The 24,354-nt window shown below is 41.3% G+C and overlaps 2 protein-coding genes across 5 annotated transcripts in view; one reads left to right on the forward strand and one right to left on the reverse strand.

Moving 5' to 3' along the window:
* Positions 1–22,429, reverse strand: part of LOC137402017 (ATP-dependent DNA helicase DDX11-like) — a 136,425-nt gene extending 113,996 nt beyond the window's left edge. For all 4 annotated transcript variants that reach the window (XM_068088485.1, XM_068088484.1, XM_068088486.1 and 1 more), the window contains exon 1: positions 22,379–22,429. The gene's annotated coding sequence lies outside the window, so the exon portion shown is untranslated. The remainder of the gene's footprint in view (positions 1–22,378) is intronic.
* LOC137402516 (autotransporter adhesin SadA-like) lies at positions 20,110–23,673 on the forward strand. The gene is made up of 3 exons (XM_068089017.1): positions 20,110–20,155; positions 22,826–23,187; positions 23,356–23,673. The coding sequence occupies exons 1-3, from the start codon at positions 20,110–20,112 to the stop codon at positions 23,671–23,673; spliced, it is 726 nt and encodes a 241-aa protein (XP_067945118.1).
* The last annotated feature ends 681 nt before the right edge of the window (positions 23,674–24,354 follow it).

Here is a 24,354-nt window from a genome sequence, read left to right on the forward strand (position 1 = left end):
AATGTTGAGAGAGATATGCTAGGGAAAGTTGAGAGAGATATGCTAGGGAAAGTTGAGAGAGATATGCTAGGGAAAGTTGAGAGAGATATGCTAGGGAAAGTTGAGAGAGATATGCTAGGGAAAGTTGAGAGAGATATGATAGGGAATGTTGAGAGAGGTAGGCTAGGGATTGTTGAGAGAGATATGCTAGGGAAAGTTGAGAGAGATATGCTAGGGAAAGTTGGGAGAGATATGCTAGGGAATGTTGAGAGGGATATGCTAGGGAAAGTTGAGAGAGATATGCTAGGGAAAGTTGAAAGAGATATGCTAGGGATAGTTGAGAGAGAAATGCTAGGAATTGTTAAGAGAGATATGCTAGGAAATGTTGAGAGAGGTAGGCTAGGGAAAGTCGAGAGAGATAAGCTAGGGAATGTTGAGAGGGACATGCTAGGGAATGTTGAGAGAGATATGCTAGGGAATGTTGAGAGAGATATGCTAGGGAAAGTTGAGAGAGATATGCTAGGGAATGTTGAGAGAGATATGCTAGGGAAAGTTGAGAGATATGCTAGGGAATGTTGAGAGAGATATGCTAGGGAATGTTGAGAGGGATATGCTAGGGAAAGTTGAGAGAGATAAGCTAGGGAATGTTGAGAGAGATATGCTAGGGAATGTTGAGAGAGATATGCTAGGGAATGTTGAGAGGGATATGCTAGAGAAAGTTGAGAGAGATAAGCTAAAGAATGTTGAGAGAGATATGCTAGGGAATGTTGAGAGAGACATGCTAGGGAAAGTCGAGAGAGATAAGCTAGGGAATGTTGAGAGGGATATGCTAGGGAAAGTTGAAGGAGATATGCTAGGGAATGTTGAGAGGGATATGCTAGGGAATGTTGAGAGAGAAATGATAGGGAATGTTGAGAGAGATATGCTAGGGAAAGTTGAGAGAGATATGCTAGGGAAAGTTGAGAGAGAAATGATAGGGAATGTTGAGAGAGATATGCTAGGGAAAGTTGAGAGAGAAATGATAGGGAATGTTGAGAGAGTTATGCTAGGGAAAGTTGAGAGAGATATGCTAGGGAAAGTTGAGAGAGATTTGCTAGGGAAAGTGGAGAGAGAAATGATAGGGAATGTTGAGAGAGGTAGGCTAGGGATTGTTGAGAGAGATATGCTAGGGAAAGTTGAGAGAGATATGATAGGGAATGTTGAGAGAGATATGCTAGGGATAGTTGAGAGAGATATGATAGGGAATGTTGAGAGAGGTAGGCTAGGGATTGTTGAGAGAGATATGCTAGGGAAAGTTGAGAGAGATATGCTAGGGAAAGTTGAGAGAGATATGCTAGGGAATGTTGAGAGAGATACGCTAGGGAAAGTTGAGAGAGATATGCTAGGGATAGTTGAGAGAGATATGCTAGGGAAAGTTGAGAGAGATATGCTAGGGAATGTTGAGAGAGATATGATAGGGAAAGTGGAGAGAGAAATGATAGGGAATGTTGAGAGAGGTAGGCTAGGGATTGTTGAGAGAGATATGCTAGGGAAAGTTGAGAGAGATATGATAGGGAATGTTGAGAGAGATATGCTAGGGATAGTTGAGAGAGATATGATAGGGAATGTTGAGAGAGGTAGGCTAGGGATTGTTGAGAGAGATATGCTAGGGAAAGTTGAGAGAGATATGCTAGGGAAAGTTGAGAGAGATATGCTAGGGAATGTTGAGAGAGATACGCTAGGGAAAGTTGAGAGAGATATGCTAGGGATAGTTGAGAGAGATATGCTAGGGAAAGTTGAGAGAGATATGCTAGGGAATGTTGAGAGAGATATGATAGGGAAAGTTGAGAGAGATATGCTAGGGAATGTTGAGAGAGATATGCTAGGGAAAGTTGAGAGAGATATGCTAGGGAAAGTTGAGAGAGATATGCTAGGGATTGTTGAGAGAGATATGCTAGGGAATGTTGAGAGAGAAATGATAGAGAATGTTGAGAGAGATATGCTAGGGAAAGTTGAGAGAGATATGCTAGGGAAAGTTGAGAGAGAAATGATAAGGAATTTTGAGAGAGATATGCTAGGGAATGTTTAGAGAGAAATGATAGGGAATGTTGAGAGAGATATGCTAGGGAATGTTGAGAGAGATATGCTAGGGAAAGTTGAGAGAGATATGCTAGGGAAAGTTGAGAGAGATATGCTAGGGAAAGTTGAGAGAGATATGCTAGGGAAAGTTGAGAGAGATATGCTAGGGAAAGTTGAGAGAGATATGATAGGGAATGTCGAGAGAGGTAGGCTAGGGATTGTTGAGAGAGATATGCTAGGGAAAGTTGAGAGAGATATGATAGGGAATGTTGAGAGAGATATGCTAGGGATAGTTGAGAGAGATATGCTAGGGAAAGTTGAGAGAGATATGCTAGGGAATGTTGAGAGAGATAAGCTAGGGAATGTTGAGAGAGACATGCTAAGGAAAGTTGAGAGATATGCTAGGGAATGTTGAGAGAGATATGCTAGGGAAAGTTGAGAGAGATATGCTAGGGAATGTTGAGAGAGATATGCTAGGGATAGTTGAGAGAGATATGATAGGGAAAGTTGAGAAAGATATGCTAGGGAAAGTTGAGAGAGATATGCTAGGGATTGTTGAGAGAGATATGCTAGGGAATGTTGAGAGAGAAATGATAGAGAATGTTGAGAGAGATATGCTAGGGAAAGTTGAGAGAGATATGCTAGGGAAAGTTGAGAGAGAAATGATAGGGAATTTTGAGAGAGATATGCTAGGGAATGTTTAGAGAGAAATGATAGGGAATGTTGAGAGAGATATGCTAGGGAATGTTGAGAGAGATATGCTAGGGAAAGTTGAGAGAGATAGGCTAGGGAATGTTGAGAGAGATATGCTAGGGAATGTTGAGAGAGATATGATAGGGAAAGTTGAGAAAGATATGCTAGGGAAAGTTGAGAGAGATATGCTAGGGATTGTTGAGAGAGATATGCTAGGGAATGTTGAGAGAGAAATGATAGAGAATGTTGAGAGAGATATGCTAGGGAAAGTTGAGAGAGATATGCTAGGGAAAGTTGAGAGAGAAATGATAGGGAATTTTGAGAGAGATATGCTAGGGAATGTTTAGAGAGAAATGATAGGGAATGTTGAGAGAGATATGCTAGGGAATGTTGAGAGAGATATGCTAGGGAAAGTTGAGAGAGATATGCTAGGGAAAGTTGAGAGAGATATGCTAGGGAAAGTTGAGAGAGATATGCTAGGGAAAGTTGAGAGAGATATGCTAGGGAAAGTTGAGAGAGATATGATAGGGAATGTTGAGAGAGGTAGGCTAGGGATTGTTGAGAGAGATATGCTAGGGAAAGTTGAGAGAGATATGATAGGGAATGTTGAGAGAGATATGCTAGGGATAGTTGAGAGAGATATGCTAGGGAAAGTTGAGAGAGATATGCTAGGGAATGTTGAGAGAGATAAGCTAGGGAATGTTGAGAGAGACATGCTAGGGAAAGTTGAGAGATATGCTAGGGAATGTTGAGAGAGATATGCTAGGGAAAGTTGAGAGAGATATGCTAGGGAATGTTGAGAGAGATATGATAGGGAATGTTGAGAGAGGTAGGCTAGGGATTGTTGAGAGAGATATGCTAGGGAAAGTTGAGAGAGATATGATAGGGAATGTTGAGAGAGATATGCTAGGGAAAGTTGAGAGAGAAATGATAGGGAATTTTGAGAGAGATATGCTAGGGAAAGTTGAGAGAGATATGCTAGGGAAAGTTGAGAGAGATATGATAGGGAATGTTGAGAGAGGTAGGCTAGGGATTGTTGAGAGAGATATGCTAGGGAAAGTTGAGAGAGATATGATAGGGAATGTTGAGAGAGATATGCTAGGGATAGTTGAGAGAGATATGCTAGGGAAAGTTGAGAGAGATATGCTAGGGAATGTTGAGAGAGATAAGCTAGGGAATGTTGAGAGAGACATGCTAGGGAAAGTTGAGAGATATGCTAGGGAATGTTGAGAGAGATATGCTAGGGAAAGTTGAGAGAGATATGCTAGGGAATGTTGAGAGAGATATGCTAGGGAATGTTGAGAGAGGTAGGCTAGGGATTGTTGAGAGAGATATGCTAGGGAAAGTTGAGAGAGAAATGATAGGGAATTTTGAGAGAGATATGCTAGGGAATGTTTAGAGAGAAATGATAGGGAATGTTGAGAGAGATATGCTAGGGAATGTTGAGAGAGATATGCTAGGGAAAGTTGAGAGAGATATGCTAGGGAAAGTTGAGAGAGATATGCTAGGGAAAGTTGAGAGAGATATGCTAGGGAAAGTTGAGAGAGATATGCTAGGGAAAGTTGAGAGAGATATGATAGGGAATGTTGAGAGAGGTAGGCTAGGGATTGTTGAGAGAGATATGCTAGGGAAAGTTGAGAGAGATATGCTAGGGAAAGTTGAGAGAGATATGCTAGGGAATGTTGAGAGAGATACGCTAGGGAAAGTTGAGAGAGATATGCTAGGGATAGTTGAGAGAGATATGCTAGGGAAAGTTGAGAGAGATATGCTAGGGAAAGTTGAGAGAGATAGGCTAGGGAATGTTGAGAGAGATATGCTAGGGAATGTTGAGAGAGATATGATAGGGAAAGTTGAGAGAGATATGCTAGGGAAAGTTGAGAGAGATATGCTAGGGATTGTTGAGAGAGATATGCTAGGGAATGTTGAGAGAGAAATGATAGAGAATGTTGAGAGAGATATGCTAGGGAATGTTGAGAGAGATATGCTAGGGAATGTTGAGAGAGATATGCTAGAGAATGTTGCGAGAGATATGCTAGGGAAAGTTGAGAGAGATATGCTAGGGAAAGTTGAGAGAGATATGCTAGGGAATGTTGAGAGAGATACGCTAGGGAAAGTTGAGAGAGATATGCTAGGGATAGTTGAGAGAGATATGCTAGGGAATGTTGAGAGAGATATGGTAGGGAAAGTTGAGAGAGATACGCCAGGGAAAGTTGAGAGAGATATGCTAGGGATAGTTGAGAGAGATATGCTAGGGAATGTTGAGAGAGATATGCTAGGGAATGTTGAGAGAGATACGCTAGGGAAAGTTGAGAGAGATATGCTAGGGATAGTTGAGAGAGATATGCTAGGGAAAGTTGAGAGAGATATGCTAGGGAAAGTTGAGAGAGATAGGCTAGGGAATGTTGAGAGAGATATGCTAGGGAATGTTGAGAGAGATATGATAGGGAAAGTTGAGAGAGATATGCTAGGGAAAGTTGAGAGAGATATGCTAGGGATTGTTGAGAGAGATATGCTAGGGAATGTTGAGAGAGAAATGATAGAGAATGTTGAGAGAGAAATGCTAGGGAAAGTTGAGAGAGATATGCTAGGGAATGTTGAGAGAGATATGCTAGGGATAGTTGAGAGAGATATGCTAGGGAATGTTGAGAGAGATATGCTAGGGAATGTTGAGAGAGATACGCTAGGGAAAGTTGAGAGAGATATGCTAGGGATAGTTGAGAGAGATATGCTAGGGAAAGTTGAGAGAGATATGCTAGGGAAAGTTGAGAGAGATATGCTAGGGAAAGTTGAGAGAGATAGGCTAGGGAATGTTGAGAGAGATATGCTAGGGAATGTTGAGAGAGATATGATAGGGAAAGTTGAGAGAGATATGCTAGGGAAAGTTGAGAGAGATATGCTAGGGATTGTTGAGAGAGATATGCTAGGGAATGTTGAGAGAGAAATGATAGAGAATGTTGAGAGAGATATGCTAGGGATAGTTGAGAGAGATATGCTAGGGAATGTTGAGAGAGATATGCTAGGGATAGTTGAGAGAGATATGCTAGGGAATGTTGAGAGAGATATGCTAGGGATAGTTGAGAGAGATATGCTAGGGAATGTTGAGAGAGATACGCTAGGGAAAGTTGAGAGAGATATGCTAGGGATAGTTGAGAGAGATATGCTAGGGAAAGTTGAGAGAGATATGCTAGGGAAAGTTGAGAGAGATAGGCTAGGGAATGTTGAGAGAGATATGCTAGGGAATGTTGAGAGAGATATGATAGGGAAAGTTGAGAGAGATATGCTAGGGAAAGTTGAGAGAGATATGCTAGGGATTGTTGAGAGAGATATGCTAGGGAATGTTGAGAGAGAAATGATAGAGAATGTTGAGAGAGATATGCTAGGGAAAGTTGAGAGAGATATGCTAGGGAAAGTTGAGAGAGAAATGATAGGGAATTTTGAGAGAGATATGCTAGGGAATGTATAGAGAGAAATGATAGGGAATGTTGAGAGAGATATGCTAGGGAATGTTGAGAGAGATATGCTAGGGAAAGTTGAGAGAGATATGCTAGGGAAAGTTGAGAGAGATATGCTAGGGAAAGTTGAGAGAGATATGCTAGGGAAAGTTGAGAGATATGCTAGGGAAAGTTGAGAGAGATATGATAGGGAATGTTGAGAGAGGTAGGCTAGGGATTGTTGAGAGAGATATGCTAGGGAAAGTTGAGAGAGATATGATAGGGAATGTTGAGAGAGATATGCTAGGGATAGTTGAGAGAGATATGCTAGGGAAAGTTGAGAGAGATATGCTAGGGAATGTTGAGAGAGATAAGCTAGGGAATGTTGAGAGAGACATGCTAGGGAAAGTTGAGAGATATGCTAGGGAATGTTGAGAGAGATATGCTAGGGAAAGTTGAGAGAGATATGCTAGGGAATGTTGAGAGAGATATGCTAGGGATTGTTGAGAGAGATATGCTAGGGAATGTTGAGAGAGAAATGATAGAGAATGTTGAGAGAGATATGCTAGGGATAGTTGAGAGAGATATGCTAGGGAATGTTGAGAGAGATATGCTAGGGATAGTTGAGAGAGATATGCTAGGGAATGTTGAGAGAGATATGCTAGGGATAGTTGAGAGAGATATGCTAGGGAATGTTGAGAGAGATACGCTAGGGAAAGTTGAGAGAGATATGCTAGGGATAGTTGAGAGAGATATGCTAGGGAAAGTTGAGAGAGATATGCTAGGGAAAGTTGAGAGAGATAGGCTAGGGAATGTTGAGAGAGATATGCTAAGGAATGTTGAGAGAGATATGATAGGGAAAGTTGAGAGAGATATGCTAGGGAAAGTTGAGAGAGATATGCTAGGGATTGTTGAGAGAGATATGCTAGGGAATGTTGAGAGAGAAATGATAGAGAATGTTGAGAGAGATATGCTAGGGAAAGTTGAGAGAGATATGCTAGGGAAAGTTGAGAGAGAAATGATAGGGAATTTTGAGAGAGATATGCTAGGGAATGTTTAGAGAGAAATGATAGGGAATGTTGAGAGAGATATGCTAGGGAATGTTGAGAGAGATATGCTAGGGAAAGTTGAGAGAGATATGCTAGGGAAAGTTGAGAGAGATATGCTAGGGAAAGTTGAGAGAGATATGCTAGGGAAAGTTGAGAGAGATATGCTAAGGAAAGTTGAGAGAGATATGATAGGGAATGTTGAGAGAGGTAGGCTAGGGATTGTTGAGAGAGATATGCTAGGGAAAGTTGAGAGAGATATGATAGGGAATGTTGAGAGAGATATGCTAGGGATAGTTGAGAGAGATATGCTAGGGAAAGTTGAGAGAGATATGCTAGGGAATGTTGAGAGAGATAAGCTAGGGAATGTTGAGAGAGACATGCTAGGGAAAGTTGAGAGATATGCTAGGGAATGTTGAGAGAGATATGCTAGGGAAAGTTGAGAGAGATATGCTAGGGAATGTTGAGAGAGATATGCTAGGGAATGTTGAGAGGGATATGCTAGGGAAAGTTGAGAGAGATATGCTAGGGAATGTTGAGAGAGATATGCTAGGGAATGTTGAGAGAGATATGCTAGGGAATGTTGCGAGAGATATGCTAGGGAAAGTTGAGAGAGATATGCTAGGGAAAGTTGAGAGAGATATGCTAGGGAATGTTGAGAGAGATACGCTAGGGAAAGTTGAGAGAGATATGCTAGGGATAGTTGAGAGAGATATGCTAGGGAATGTTGAGAGAGATATGGTAGGAAAAGTTGAGAGAGATACGCCAGGGAAAGTTGAGAGAGATATGCTAGGGATAGTTGAGAGAGATATGCTAGGGAATGTTGAGAGAGATATGCTAGGGAATGTTGAGAGAGATACGCTAGGGAAAGTTGAGAGAGATATGCTAGGGATAGTTGAGAGAGATATGCTAGGGAAAGTTGAGAGAGATATGCTAGGGAAAGTTGAGAGAGATATGCTAGGGATTGTTGAGAGAGATATGCTAGGGAATGTTGAGAGAGAAATGATAGAGAATGTTGAGAGAGAAATGCTAGGGAAAGTTGAGAGAGATATGCTAGGGAATGTTGAGAGAGATATGCTAGGGATAGTTGAGAGAGATATGCTAGGGAATGTTGAGAGAGATATGCTAGGGAATGTTGAGAGAGATACGCTAGGGAAAGTTGAGAGAGATATGCTAGGGATAGTTGAGAGAGATATGCTAGGGAAAGTTGAGAGAGATATGCTAGGGAAAGTTGAGAGAGATATGCTAGGGAAAGTTGAGAGAGATAGGCTAGGGAATGTTGAGAGAGATATGCTAGGGAATGTTGAGAGAGATATGATAGGGAAAGTTGAGAGAGATATGCTAGGGAAAGTTGAGAGAGATACGCTAGGGATTGTTGAGAGAGATATGCTAGGGAATGTTGAGAGAGAAATGATAGAGAATGTTGAGAGAGATATGCTAGGGATAGTTGAGAGAGATATGCTAGGGAATGTTGAGAGAGATATGCTAGGGATAGTTGAGAGAGATATGCTAGGGAATGTTGAGAGAGATATGCTAGGGATAGTTGAGAGAGATATGCTAGGGAATGTTGAGAGAGATACGCTAGGGAAAGTTGAGAGAGATATGCTAGGGATAGTTGAGAGAGATATGCTAGGGAAAGTTGAGAGAGATATGCTAGGGAAAGTTGAGAGAGATAGGCTAGGGAATGTTGAGAGAGATATGCTAGGGTATGTTGAGAGAGATATGATAGGGAAAGTTGAGAGAGATATGCTAGGGAAAGTTGAGAGAGATATGCTAGGGATTGTTGAGAGAGATATGCTAGGGAATGTTGAGAGAGAAATGATAGAGAATGTTGAGAGAGATATGCTAGGGAAAGTTGAGAGAGATATGCTAGGGAAAGTTGAGAGAGAAATGATAGGGAATTTTGAGAGAGATATGCTAGGGAATGTATAGAGAGAAATGATAGGGAATGTTGAGAGAGATATGCTAGGGAATGTTGAGAGAGATACGCTAGGGAAAGTTGAGAGAGATATGCTAGGGAAAGTTGAGAGAGATATGCTAGGGAAAGTTGAGAGAGATATGCTAGGGAAAGTTGAGAGATATGCTAGGGAAAGTTGAGAGAGATATGATAGGGAATGTTGAGAGAGGTAGGCTAGGGATTGTTGAGAGAGATATGCTAGGGAAAGTTGAGAGAGATATGATAGGGAATGTTGAGAGAGATATGCTAGGGATAGTTGAGAGAGATATGCTAGGGAAAGTTGAGAGAGATATGCTAGGGAATGTTGAGAGAGATAAGCTAGGGAATGTTGAGAGAGACATGCTAGGGAAAGTTGAGAGATATGCTAGGGAATGTTGAGAGAGATATGCTAGGGAAAGTTGAGAGAGATATGCTAGGGAATGTTGAGAGAGATATGCTAGGGATTGTTGAGAGAGATATGCTAGGGAATGTTGAGAGAGAAATGATAGAGAATGTTGAGAGAGATATGCTAGGGATAGTTGAGAGAGATATGCTAGGGAATGTTGAGAGAGATATGCTAGGGATAGTTGAGAGAGATATGCTAGGGAATGTTGAGAGAGATATGCTAGGGATAGTTGAGAGAGATATGCTAGGGAATGTTGAGAGAGATACGCTAGGGAAAGTTGAGAGAGATATGCTAGGGATAGTTGAGAGAGATATGCTAGGGAAAGTTGAGAGAGATATGCTAGGGAAAGTTGAGAGAGATAGGCTAGGGAATGTTGAGAGAGATATGCTAGGGAATGTTGAGAGAGATATGATAGGGAAAGTTGAGAGAGATATGCTAGGGAAAGTTGAGAGAGATATGCTAGGGATTGTTGAGAGAGATATGCTAGGGAATGTTGAGAGAGAAATGATAGAGAATGTTGAGAGAGATATGCTAGGGAAAGTTGAGAGAGATATGCTAGGGAAAGTTGAGAGAGAAATGATAGGGAATTTTGAGAGAGATATGCTAGGGAATGTTTAGAGAGAAATGATAGGGAATGTTGAGAGAGATATGCTAGGGAATGTTGAGAGAGATATGCTAGGGAAAGTTGAGAGAGATATGCTAGGGAAAGTTGAGAGAGATATGCTAGGGAAAGTTGAGAGAGATATGCTAGGGAAAGTTGAGAGAGATATGCTAAGGAAAGTTGAGAGAGATATGATAGGGAATGTTGAGAGAGGTAGGCTAGGGATTGTTGAGAGAGATATGCTAGGGAAAGTTGAGAGAGATATGATAGGGAATGTTGAGAGAGATATGCTAGGGATAGTTGAGAGAGATATGCTAGGGAAAGTTGAGAGAGATATGCTAGGGAATGTTGAGAGAGATAAGCTAGGGAATGTTGAGAGAGACATGCTAGGGAAAGTTGAGAGATATGCTAGGGAATGTTGAGAGAGATATGCTAGGGAAAGTTGAGAGAGATATGCTAGGGAATGTTGAGAGAGATATGCTAGGGAATGTTGAGAGGGATATGCTAGGGAAAGTTGAGAGAGATAAGCTAGGGAATGTTGAGAGAGATATGCTAGGGAATGTTGAGAGGGATATGCTAGGGAAAGTTGAGAGAGATATGCTAGGGAAAGTTGAAAGAGATATGCTAGGGAAAGTTGAGAGAGATATGCTAGGGAAAGTTGAGAGAAATATGCTAGGGAATGTTGAGAGAGATACGCTAGGGAAAGTTGAGAGAGATATGCTAGGGAAAGATGAGAGAGATATGCTAGGGAATGTTGAGAGAGATAAGCTAGGGAATGTTGAGAGAGACATGCTAGGGAAAGTTGAGAGATATGCTAGGGAATGTTGAGAGAGATATGCTAGGGAAAGTTGAGAGAGATATGCTAGGGAATGTTGAGAGAGATATGCTAGGGAATGTTGAGAGAGGTAGGCTAGGGATTGTTGAGAGAGATATGCTAGGGAAAGTTGAGAGAGAAATGATAGGGAATTTTGAGAGAGATATGCTAGGGAATGTTTAGAGAGAAATGATAGGGAATGTTGAGAGAGATATGCTAGGGAAAGTTGAGAGAGATATGCTAGGGAATGTTGAGAGAGATATGCTAGGGAATGTTGAGAGAGGTAGGCTAGGGATTGTTGAGAGAGATATGCTAGGGAAAGTTGAGAGAGAAATGATAGGGAATTTTGAGAGAGATATGCTAGGGAATGTTTAGAGAGAAATGATAGGGAATGTTGAGAGAGATATGCTAGGGAATGTTGAGAGAGATATGCTAGGGAAAGTTGAGAGAGATATGCTAGGGAAAGTTGAGAGAGATATGCTAGGGAAAGTTGAGAGAGATATGCTAGGGAAAGTTGAGAGAGATATGCTAGGGAAAGTTGAGAGAGATATGATAGGGAATGTTGAGAGAGGTAGGCTAGGGATTGTTGAGAGAGATATGCTAGGGAAAGTTGAGAGAGATATGCTAGGGAAAGTTGAGAGAGATATGCTAGGGAATGTTGAGAGAGATACGCTAGGGAAAGTTGAGAGAGATATGCTAGGGATAGTTGAGAGAGATATGCTAGGGAAAGTTGAGAGAGATATGCTAGGGAAAGTTGAGAGAGATAGGCTAGGGAATGTTGAGAGAGATATGCTAGGGAATGTTGAGAGAGATATGATAGGGAAAGTTGAGAGAGATATGCTAGGGAAAGTTGAGAGAGATATGCTAGGGATTGTTGAGAGAGATATGCTAGGGAATGTTGAGAGAGAAATGATAGAGAATGTTGAGAGAGATATGCTAGGGAATGTTGAGAGAGATATGCTAGGGAATGTTGAGAGAGATATGCTAGGGAATGTTGCGAGAGATATGCTAGGGAAAGTTGAGAGAAATATGCTAGGGAAAGTTGAGAGAGATATGCTAGGGAATGTTGAGAGAGATACGCTAGGGAAAGTTGAGAGAGATATGCTAGGGATAGTTGAGAGAGATATGCTAGGGAATGTTGAGAGAGATATGGTAGGGAAAGTTGAGAGAGATACGCCAGGGAAAGTTGAGAGAGATATGCTAGGGATAGTTGAGAGAGATATGCTAGGGAATGTTGAGAGAGATATGCTAGGGAATGTTGAGAGAGATACGCTAGGGAAAGTTGAGAGAGATATGCTAGGGATAGTTGAGAGAGATATGCTAGGGAAAGTTGAGAGAGATATGCTAGGGAAAGTTGAGAGAGATAGGCTAGGGAATGTTGAGAGAGATATGCTAGGGAATGTTGAGAGAGATATGATAGGGAAAGTTGAGAGAGATATGCTAGGGAAAGTTGAGAGAGATATGCTAGGGATTGTTGAGAGAGATATGCTAGGGAATGTTGAGAGAGAAATGATAGAGAATGTTGAGAGAGAAATGCTAGGGAAAGTTGAGAGAGATATGCTAGGGAATGTTGAGAGAGATATGCTAGGGATAGTTGAGAGAGATATGCTAGGGAATGTTGAGAGAGATATGCTAGGGAATGTTGAGAGAGATACGCTAGGGAAAGTTGAGAGAGATATGCTAGGGATAGTTGAGAGAGATATGCTAGGGAAAGTTGAGAGAGATATGCTAGGGAAAGTTGAGAGAGATATGCTAGGGAAAGTTGAGAGAGATAGGCTAGGGAATGTTGAGAGAGATATGCTAGGGAATGTTGAGAGAGATATGATAGGGAAAGTTGAGAGAGATATGCTAGGGAAAGTTGAGAGAGATATGCTAGGGATTGTTGAGAGAGATATGCTAGGGAATGTTGAGAGAGAAATGATAGAGAATGTTGAGAGAGATATGCTAGGGATAGTTGAGAGAGATATGCTAGGGAATGTTGAGAGAGATATGCTAGGGATAGTTGAGAGAGATATGCTAGGGAATGTTGAGAGAGATATGCTAGGGATAGTTGAGAGAGATATGCTAGGGAATGTTGAGAGAGATACGCTAGGGAAAGTTGAGAGAGATATGCTAGGGATAGTTGAGAGAGATATGCTAGGGAAAGTTGAGAGAGATAGGCTAGGGAATGTTGAGAGAGATATGCTAGGGAATGTTGAGAGAGATATGATAGGGAAAGTTGAGAGAGATATGCTAGGGAAAGTTGAGAGAGATATGCTAGGGATTGTTGAGAGAGATATGCTAGGGAATGTTGAGAGAGAAATGATAGGGAATTTTGAGAGAGATATGCTAGGGAAAGTTGAGAGAGATATGCTAGGGAATGTTGAGAGAGATATGCTAGGGAAAGTTGAGAGAGATATGCTAGGGAAAGTTGAGAGAGATATGCTAGGGAAAGTTGAGAGAGATATGCTAGGGAAAGTTGAGAGATATGCTAGGGAAAGTTGAGAGAGATATGATAGGGAATGTTGAGAGAGGTAGGCTAGGGATTGTTGAGAGAGATATGCTAGGGAAAGTTGAGAGAGATATGATAGGGAATGTTGAGAGAGATATGCTAGGGATAGTTGAGAGAGATATGCTAGGGAAAGTTGAGAGATATGCTAGGGAAAGTTGAGAGAGATATGATAGGGAATGTTGAGAGAGGTAGGCTAGGGATTGTTGAGAGAGATATGCTAGGGAAAGTTGAGAGAGATATGATAGGGAATGTTGAGAGAGATATGCTAGGGATAGTTGAGAGAGATATGCTAGGGAAAGTTGAGAGAGATATGCTAGGGAATGTTGAGAGAGATAAGCTAGGGAATGTTGAGAGAGACATGCTAGGGAAAGTTGAGAGATATGCTAGGGAATGTTGAGAGAGATATGCTAGGGAAAGTTGAGAGAGATATGCTAGGGAATGTTGAGAGAGATATGCTAGGGATTGTTGAGAGAGATATGCTAGGGAATGTTGAGAGAGAAATGATAGAGAATGTTGAGAGAGATATGCTAGGGATAGTTGAGAGAGATATGCTAGGGAATGTTGAGAGAGATATGCTAGGGATAGTTGAGAGAGATATGCTAGGGAATGTTGAGAGAGATATGCTAGGGATAGTTGAGAGAGATATGCTAGGGAATGTTGAGAGAGATACGCTAGGGAAAGTTGAGAGAGATATGCTAGGGATAGTTGAGAGAGATATGCTAGGGAAAGTTGAGAGAGATATGCTAGGGAAAGTTGAGAGAGATAGGCTAGGGAATGTTGAGAGAGATATGCTAAGGAATGTTGAGAGAGATATGATAGGGAAAGTTGAGAGAGATATGCTAGGGAAAGTTGAGAGAGATATGCTAGGGATTGTTGAGAGAGATATGCTAGGGAATGTTGAGAGAGAAATGATAGAGAATGTTGAGAGAGATATGCTAGGGAAAGTTGAGAGAGATATGCTAGGGAAAGTTGAGAGAGAAATGATAGGGAATTTTGAGAGAGATATGCTAGGGAATGTTTAGAGAGAAATGATAGGGAATGTTGAGAGAGATATGCTAGGGAATGTTGAGAGAGATATGCTAGGGAAAGTTGAGAGAGATATGCTAGGGAAAGTTGAGAGAGATATGCTAGGGAAAGTTGAGAGAGATATGCTAGGGAAAGTTGAGAGAGATATGCTAAGGAAAGTTGAGAGAGATATGATAGGGAATGTTGAGAGAGGTAGGCTAGGGATTGTTGAGAGAGATATGCTAGGGAAAGTTGAGAGAGATATGATAGGGAATGTTGAGAGAGATATGCTAGGGATAGTTGAGAGAGATATGCTAGGGAAAGTTGAGAGAGATATGCTAGGGAATGTTGAGAGAGATAAGCTAGGGAATGTTGAGAGAGACATGCTAGGGAAAGTTGAGAGATATGCTAGGGAATGTTGAGAGAGATATGCTAGGGAAAGTTGAGAGAGATATGCTAGGGAATGTTGAGAGAGATATGCTAGGGAATGTTGAGAGGGATATGCTAGGGAAAGTTGAGAGAGATATGCTAGGGAATGTTGAGAGAGATATGCTAGGGAATGTTGAGAGAGATATGCTAGGGAATGTTGCGAGAGATATGCTAGGGAAAGTTGAGAGAGATATGCTAGGGAAAGTTGAGAGAGATATGCTAGGGAATGTTGAGAGAGATACGCTAGGGAAAGTTGAGAGAGATATGCTAGGGATAGTTGAGAGAGATATGCTAGGGAATGTTGAGAGAGATATGGTAGGAAAAGTTGAGAGAGATACGCCAGGGAAAGTTGAGAGAGATATGCTAGGGATAGTTGAGAGAGATATGCTAGGGAATGTTGAGAGAGATATGCTAGGGAATGTTGAGAGAGATACGCTAGGGAAAGTTGAGAGAGATATGCTAGGGATAGTTGAGAGAGATATGCTAGGGAAAGTTGAGAGAGATATGCTAGGGAAAGTTCAGAGAGATAGGCTAGGGAATGTTGAGAGAGATATGCTAGGGAATGTTGAGAGAGATATGATAGGGAAAGTTGAGAGAGATATGCTAGGGAAAGTTGAGAGAGATATGCTAGGGATTGTTGAGAGAGATATGCTAGGGAATGTTGAGAGAGAAATGATAGAGAATGTTGAGAGAGAAATGCTAGGGAAAGTTGAGAGAGATATGCTAGGGAATGTTGAGAGAGATATGCTAGGGATAGTTGAGAGAGATATGCTAGGGAATGTTGAGAGAGATATGCTAGGGAATGTTGAGAGAGATACGCTAGGGAAAGTTGAGAGAGATATGCTAGGGATAGTTGAGAGAGATATGCTAGGGAAAGTTGAGAGAGATATGCTAGGGAAAGTTGAGAGAGATATGCTAGGGAAAGTTGAGAGAGATAGGCTAGGGAATGTTGAGAGAGATATGCTAGGGAATGTTGAGAGAGATATGATAGGGAAAGTTGAGAGAGATATGCTAGGGAAAGTTGAGAGAGATACGCTAGGGATTGTTGAGAGAGATATGCTAGGGAATGTTGAGAGAGAAATGATAGAGAATGTTGAGAGAGATATGCTAGGGATAGTTGAGAGAGATATGCTAGGGAATGTTGAGAGAGATATGCTAGGGAATGTTGAGAGAGATATGCTAGGGAATGTTGAGAGAGATATGCTAGGGATAGTTGAGAGAGATATGCTAGGGAATGTTGAGAGAGATACGCTAGGGAAAGTTGAGAGAGATATGCTAGGGATAGTTGAGAGAGATATGCTAGGGAAAGTTGAGAGAGATATGCTAGGGAAAGTTGAGAGAGATAGGCTAGGGAATGTTGAGAGAGATATGCTAGGGTATGTTGAGAGAGATATGATAGGGAAAGTTGAGAGAGATATGCTAGGGAAAGTTGAGAGAGATATGCTAGGGATTGTTGAGAGAGATATGCTAGGGAATGTTGAGAGAGAAATGATAGAGAATGTTGAGAGAGATATGCTAGGGAAAGTTGAGAGAGATATGCTAGGGAAAGTTGAGAGAGAAATGATAGGGAATTTTGAGAGAGATATGCTAGGGAATGTATAGAGAGAAATGATAGGGAATGTTGAGAGAGATATGCTAGGGAATGTTGAGAGAGATATGCTAGGGAAAGTTGAGAGAGATATGCTAGGGAAAGTTGAGAGAGATATGCTAGGGAAAGTTGAGAGAGATATGCTAGGGAAAGTTGAGAGATATGCTAGGGAAAGTTGAGAGAGATATGATAGGGAATGTTGAGAGAGGTAGGCTAGGGATTGTTGAGAGAGATATGTTAGGGAAAGTTGAGAGAGATATGATAGGGAATGTTGAGAGAGATATGCTAGGGATAGTTGAGAGAGATATGCTAGGGAAAGTTGAGAGAGATATGCTAGGGAATGTTGAGAGAGATAAGCTAGGGAATGTTGAGAGAGACATGCTAGGGAAAGTTGAGAGATATGCTAGGGAATGTTGAGAGAGATATGCTAGGGAAAGTTGAGAGAGATATGCTAGGGAATGTTGAGAGAGATATGCTAGGGATTGTTGAGAGAGATATGCTAGGGAATGTTGAGAGAGAAATGATAGAGAATGTTGAGAGAGATATGCTAGGGATAGTTGAGGGAGATATGCTAGGGAATGTTGAGAGAGATATGCTAGGGATAGTTGAGAGAGATATGCTAGGGAATGTTGAGAGAGATATGCTAAGGATAGTTGAGAGAGATATGCTAGGGAATGTTGAGAGAGATACGCTAGGGAAAGTTGAGAGAGATATGCTAGGGATAGTTGAGAGAGATATGCTAGGGAAAGTTGAGAGAGATATGCTAGGGAAAGTTGAGAGAGATAGGCTAGGGAATGTTGAGAGAGATATGCTAGGGAATGTTGAGAGAGATATGATAGGGAAAGTTGAGAGAGATATGCTAGGGAAAGTTGAGAGAGATATGCTAGGGATTGTTGAGAGAGATATGCTAGGGAATGTTGAGAGAGAAATGATAGAGAATGTTGAGAGAGATATGCTAGGGAAAGTTGAGAGAGATATGCTAGGGAAAGTTGAGAGAGAAATGATAGGGAATTTTGAGAGAGATATGCTAGGGAATGTTTAGAGAGAAATGATAGGGAATGTTGAGAGAGATATGCTAGGGAATGTTGAGAGAGATATGCTAGGGAAAGTTGAGAGAGATATGCTAGGGAAAGTTGAGAGAGATATGCTAGGGAAAGTTGAGAGAGATATGCTAGGGAAAGTTGAGAGAGATATGCTAAGGAAAGTTGAGAGAGATATGATAGGGAATGTTGAGAGAGGTAGGCTAGGGATTGTTGAGAGAGATATGCTAGGGAAAGTTGAGAGAGATATGATAGGGAATGTTGAGAGAGATATGCTAGGGATAGTTGAGAGAGATATGCTAGGGAAAGTTGAGAGAGATATGCTAGGGAATGTTGAGAGAGATAAGCTAGGGAATGTTGAGAGAGACATGCTAGGGAAAGTTGAGAGATATGCTAGGGAATGTTGAGAGAGATATGCTAGGGAAAGTTGAGAGAGATATGCTAGGGAATGTTGAGAGAGATATGCTAGGGAATGTTGAGAGGGATATGCTAGGGAAAGTTGAGAGAGATAAGCTAGGGAATGTTGAGAGAGATATGCTAGGGAATGTTGAGAGGGATATGCTAGGGAAAGTTGAGAGAGATATGCTAGGGAAAGTTGAAAGAGATATGCTAGGGAAAGTTGAGAGAGATATGCTAGGGAAAGTTGAGAGAAATATGCTAGGGAATGTTGAGAGAGATACGCTAGGGAAAGTTGAGAGAGATATGCTAGGGAAAGATGAGAGAGATATGCTAGAGAAAGTTGAGAGAGATACGCTAGGGAAAGTTGAGAGAGATATGCTAGGGAAAGTTGAGAGAGATATGCTAGGGAAATTTGAGAGAGATATGCTAGGGAAAGTTGAGAGAGATATGCTAGGGAAAGTTGAGAGAGATATGCTAGGGAAATTTGAGAGAGATATGCTAGGGAAAGATGAGAGAGTTATGCTAGAGAAAGTTGAGAGAGATATGCTAGGGAATGTTGAGAGAGTTATGCTAGGGAAAGATGAGAGAGATATGCTAGAGAAAGTTGAGAGAGATACGCTAGGGAAAGTTGAGAGAGATATGCTAGGGAAAGTTGAGAGAGATATGCTAGGGAAATTTGAGAGAGATATGCTAGGGAATGTTGAGAGAGATATGCTAGGGAAAGTTGAGATAGATAAGCTAGGGAAAGTTGAGAGAGATATGCTAGGGAAAGTTGAGAGAGATATGTTAGGGATAGTTGTGAGAGATATGCTAGGGAATGTTGAGAGAGATATGATAGGGAATGTTGAGAGAGGTAGGCTAGGGATTGTTGAGAGAGATATGCTAGGGGAAGTTGAGAGAGATATGATAGGGAATGTTGAGAGAGATATGCTAGGGATAGTTGAGAGAGATATGCTAGGGAATGTTAAGAGAGATACGCTAGGGAAAGTTGAGAGAGATATGCTAGGGAAAGTTGAGATATATGCTAGGGAATGTTGAGAGAGATATGCTAGGGAAAGTTGAGAGAGATAAGCTAGGGAAAGTTGAGAGAGATATGCTAGGGAATGTTGAGAGAGATATGCTAGGGAAAGTTGAGAGAGATATGCTAGGGAATGTTGAGAGAGATATGCTAGGGAAAGTTGAGAGAGATATGCTAGGGAAAGTTGAGATAGATAAGCTAGGGAAAGTTGAGAGAGATATGCTAGGGAAAGTTGAGAGAGATATGCTAGGGAAAGTTGAGAGAGATATGCTAGGGAATGTTGAAAGAGATATGCTAGGGAAAGTTGAGAGAGATATGCTAGGGAAAGTTGAGATATATGCTAGGGAATGTTGAGAGAGATATGCTAGGGAATGTTGAGAGAGATATGCTAGGGAATGTTGAGAGAGATATGCTAGGGAAAGTTGAGATAGATAAGCTAGGGAAAGTTGAGAGAGATATGCTAGGGAAAGTTGAGAGAGATATGCTAGGGATAGTTGTGAGAGATATGCTAGGGAATGTTGAGAGAGATATGCTAGGGAAAGTTGAGAGAGATATGCTAGGGATAGTTGAGAGAGATATGCTAGGGAATGTTGAGAGAGATACGCTAGGGAAAGTTGAGATAGATATGCTAGGGAAAGTTGAGAGAGATATGCTAGGGAAAGTTGAGAGAAATATGCTAGGGAATGTTGAGAGAGATATGATAGGGAATGTTGAGAGAGGTAGGCTAGGGATTGTTGAGAGAGATATGCTATGGAATGTTGAGAGAGATACGCTAGGGAAAGTTGAGATAGATATGCTAGGGAAAGTTGAGAGAGATATGCTAGGGAAAGTTGAGAGAAATATGCTAGGGAAAGTTGAGAGAGATATGATAGGGAATGTTGAGAGAGGTAGGCTAGGGATAGTTGAGAGAGATATGCTAGGGAATGTTAAGAGAGATACGCTAGGGAAAGTTGAGAGAGATATGCTAGGGAAAGTTGAGATATATGCTAGGGAATGTTGAGAGAGATATGCTAGGGAAAGTTGAGAGAGATAAGCTAGGGAAAGTTGAGAGAGATATGCTAGGGAATGTTGAGAGAGATATGCTAGGGAAAGTTGAGATAGATAAGCTAGGGAAAGTTGAGAGAGATATGCTAGGGAAAGTTGAGAGAGATATGTTAGGGATAGTTGTGAGAGATATGCTAGGGAATGTTGAGAGAGATATGATAGGGAATGTTGAGAGAGGTAGGCTAGGGATTGTTGAGAGAGATATGCTAGGGGAAGTTGAGAGAGATATGATAGGGAATGTTGAGAGAGATATGCTAGGGATAGTTGAGAGAGATATGCTAGGGAATGTTAAGAGAGATACGCTAGGGAAAGTTGAGAGAGATATGCTAGGGAAAGTTGAGATATATGCTAGGGAATGTTGAGAGAGATATGCTAGGGAAAGTTGAGAGAGATAAGCTAGGGAAAGTTGAGAGAGATATGCTAGGGAATGTTGAGAGAGATATGCTAGGGAAAGTTGAGAGAGATATGCTAGGGAATGTTGAGAGAGATATGCTAGGGAAAGTTGAGAGAGATATGCTAGGGAAAGTTGAGATAGATAAGCTAGGGAAAGTTGAGAGAGATATGCTAGGGAAAGTTGAGAGAGATATGCTAGGGAAAGTTGAGAGAGATATGCTAGGGAATGTTGAAAGAGATATGCTAGGGAAAGTTGAGAGAGATATGCTAGGGAAAGTTGAGAGAGATATGATAGGGAATGTTGAGAGAGGTAGGCTAGGGATTGTTGAGAGAGATATGCTAGGGAAAGTTGAGAGAGATATGATAGGGAATGTTGAGAGAGATATGCTAGGGATAGTTGAGAGAGATATGCTAGGGAATGTTGAGAGAGATATGCTAGGGAAAGTTGAGAGAGATAGGCTAGGGAATGTTGAAAGAGATATGCTAGGGAATGTTGAGAGAGATATGCTAGGGAAAGTTGAGAGAGATAGGCTAGGGAATGTTGAGAGAGATATGCTAGGGAATGTTGAGAGAGATATGCTAGGGAATGTTGAAAGAGATATGCTAGGGAAAGTTGAGAGAGATATGCTAGGGAAAGTTGAGAGAAATATGCTAGGGAATGTTGAGAGAGATATGCTAGGGAAAGTTGAGAGAGTTATGCTAGGGAAAGTTGAGAGAGATATGCTAGGGAATGTTGAGAGAGATACGCTAGGGAAAGCTGAGAGAGATATGCTAGGGAATGTTGAGAGAGATATGCTAGGGAAAGTTGAGAGAGATAAGCTAGGGAAAGTTGAGAGAGATATGCTAGGGATAGTTGAGAGAGATATGCTAGGGAATGTTGAGAGAGATACGCTAGGGAAAGTTGAGAGAGATATGCTAGGGAAAGTTGAGAGAGATAAGCTAGGGAAAGTTGAGAGAGATATGCTAGGGATAGTTGTGAGAGATATGCTAGGGAATGTTGAGAGAGATATGCTAGGGATAGTTGAGAGAGATATGCTAGAGAAAGTTGAGAGAGATATGCTAGGGAATGTTGAGAGAGTTATGCTAGGGAAAGTTGAGAGAGATATGCTAGGGAATGTTGAGATAGATAAGCTAAGGAAAGTTGAGAGAGATATGCTAGGGAATGTTGAGAGAGATATGCTAGGGAAAGTTGAGAGAGATATGCTAGGGAATGTTGAGAGAGAAATGCTAGGGAAAGTTGAGAGATATGCTAGGGAAAGTTGAGAGAGAAATGATAGGGAATGTTGAGAGAGATATGCTAGGGAAAGTTGAGAGAGATATGCTAGGGATAGTTGAGAGAGATATGCTAGGGAATGTTGAGAGAGATACGCTAGGGAAAGTTGAGATAGATATGCTAGGGAAAGTTGAGAGAGATATGCTAGGGAAAGTTGAGAGAGATACGCTAGGGAATGTTGAGAGGGATATGCTAGGGAATGTTGAGAGAGATATGCCAGGGATAGTTGAGAGAGATATGCTAGGGAATGTTGAGAGAGATATGCTAGGGAAAGTTGAGAGATATGCTAGGAAAAGTTGAGAGAGATATGCTAGGGAAAGTTGAGAGAGTTATGCTAGGGAATGTTGAGAGAGATACGCTAGGGAATGTTGAGAGAGATATGCTAGGGAAAGTTGAGAGAGATAAGATAGGGAAAGTTGAGAGAGATATGCTAGGGAAAGTCGAGAGAGATTTGCTAGGGAAAGTTGAGAGAGATATGCTAGGGAAAGTTGAGAGAGATATGCTAGGGAATGTTGAGAGAGATATGCTAGGGAATGTTGAGAGAGATATGCTAGGGAATGTTAACAGAGATATGCTAGGGAATGTTGAGAGAGATAAGCTAGGGAAAGTTGAGAGAGATATGCTAAGGAAAGTTGAGTGATATGCTAAGGAAAGTTGAGAGATATGCTAGGGAATGTTGAGAGAGACACGCTAGGGAATGTTGAGTGACATATGCTAGGAAATGCACATTTTACCTTGCAGATTATTCGCACTTTGGCATGTAGTATCTTCTTCCAATACCTGAAGAAGACTTTCCTCATCACTCCAGATGTCGGTTGACTCCATCAAAGTTTTCTTCTTTCTAATCAGAATTAATTCAAAAAATAAATTTTAATGCAGAAATTTAAACGATAAAAGCTTTTTAAAAATCCTATAAAACAAGTGAATTGCTGCAAAGCATATTCCGCTCCACAGGTCAAAAATCCACTTTACTCTAGTGTATACAAATAAGATGGTCAGCAATTCACCAGCCATTTATGTCCTAGAGGCTTGGAGATGAGACATCTTGGTCTATTTACATGTCACAGGACTATGGAATACCACGCTAGTCAACATTACATGACATATATTATGCAAAAAACTAAGGTAACATATTTATCTACTGGTGAACCCTGATACCAATGAGGTGAACGCTAATACAGATGAGGTGAACCCTAATACAGATGAGGTGAACCCTAATACAGATGAGGTGAACCCTGATACAGATGAGGTGAACCCTGATACAGATAAGGTGTACCCTGATACAGATGAGGTGAACCCTGATACAGATGAGGTGAACCCTGATACAGATTATGTGAACCCTGATACAGATAAGGTGAACCCTAATACAGATGAGGTGAACCCTGATACAGATGAGGTGAACCCTGATACAGATGAGGTGAACCCTGATACAGATGAGGTGAACTCTGACACAGATGAGGTGAACGCTGATACAGATGAGATGAACCCTGATACAGATGAGGTGAACCCTAATACAGATGAGGTGAACCCTAATACAGATGAGGTGAACCCTGATACAGATTAGGTGAACTCTGATACAGATAAGGTGAACCCTGATACAGATGAGGCGAACCCTGATACAGATGAGGTGAACCCTGATACAGATGAGATGAACCCTAATACAGATGAGGTGAACCCTAATACAGATGAGGTGAACCCTGATACAGATTAGGTGAACTCTGATACAGATAAGGTGAACCCTGATACATATGAGGTGAACCCTGATACAGATGAGGTGAACTCTGATACAGATGAGGTGAACCCTGATACAGGTTACGTGAACCCTGATACAGATAAGGTGAACCCTAATACAGATGAGGTGAACCCTGATACAGATGAGGTGAACCCTGATACAGATGAGGTGAACCCTGATACAGATGAGGTGAACCCTGATACAGATGAGGTGAACGCTGATACAGATGAGATGAACCCTGATACAGATGAGGTGAACCCTGATACAGATGAGGTGAACCCTGATACAGATGAGTAGAACCCTGATACAGATGAGGCAAACCCCGATACAGATCAGGTGAACCCTGATACAGATAAGGTGAACCCTAATACAGATGAGATGAACCCTGATACAGATTAGGTAAACTCTGATACAGATAAGGTGAACCCTGATACAGATGAGGTAAACGCTGATACAGATGAGATGAACCCTGATACAGATGAGGTGAACGCTGATACAGATGAGATGAACCCTGATACAGATGAGATGAACCCTGATACAGATGAGGTGAACCCTGATACAGATGAGATGAACCCTGATACAGAAGAGATGAACCCTGATACAGATGAGGTGAACCCTGATACAGATGAGGTGAACGCTGATACAGATGAGATGAACCCTGATACAGCTGAGGTGAACCCTGATACAGATGAGGTGAACCCTGATACAGATGAAAGAAATGTTGTGCAGGAGGGAAGTTCAATAATTAGAAGTCTAGATTAATATTTAGAGCCAGCAGAAAGAATGACCATAAATTAGAAGCTTTGAGTTAGACTGAAACAGCTTTGTGCTAGGCATTTTAGGCTGCAACAACGACACAACTGCAGTATTTGATAGTTCTAGCAAATAGTTATATCATGCAGCATGAAGGTTTATGAAAAAATTATCCAATTTCATGTATTTTTCCTTGACTAAATATTATTGTAGTGTCAGCTCAAT

The sequence above is a fragment of the Watersipora subatra genome, chromosome 8, assembly GCF_963576615.1.
Source record: "Watersipora subatra chromosome 8, tzWatSuba1.1, whole genome shotgun sequence".
Taxonomy (NCBI): Eukaryota; Metazoa; Bryozoa; class Gymnolaemata; order Cheilostomatida; family Watersiporidae; genus Watersipora; species Watersipora subatra.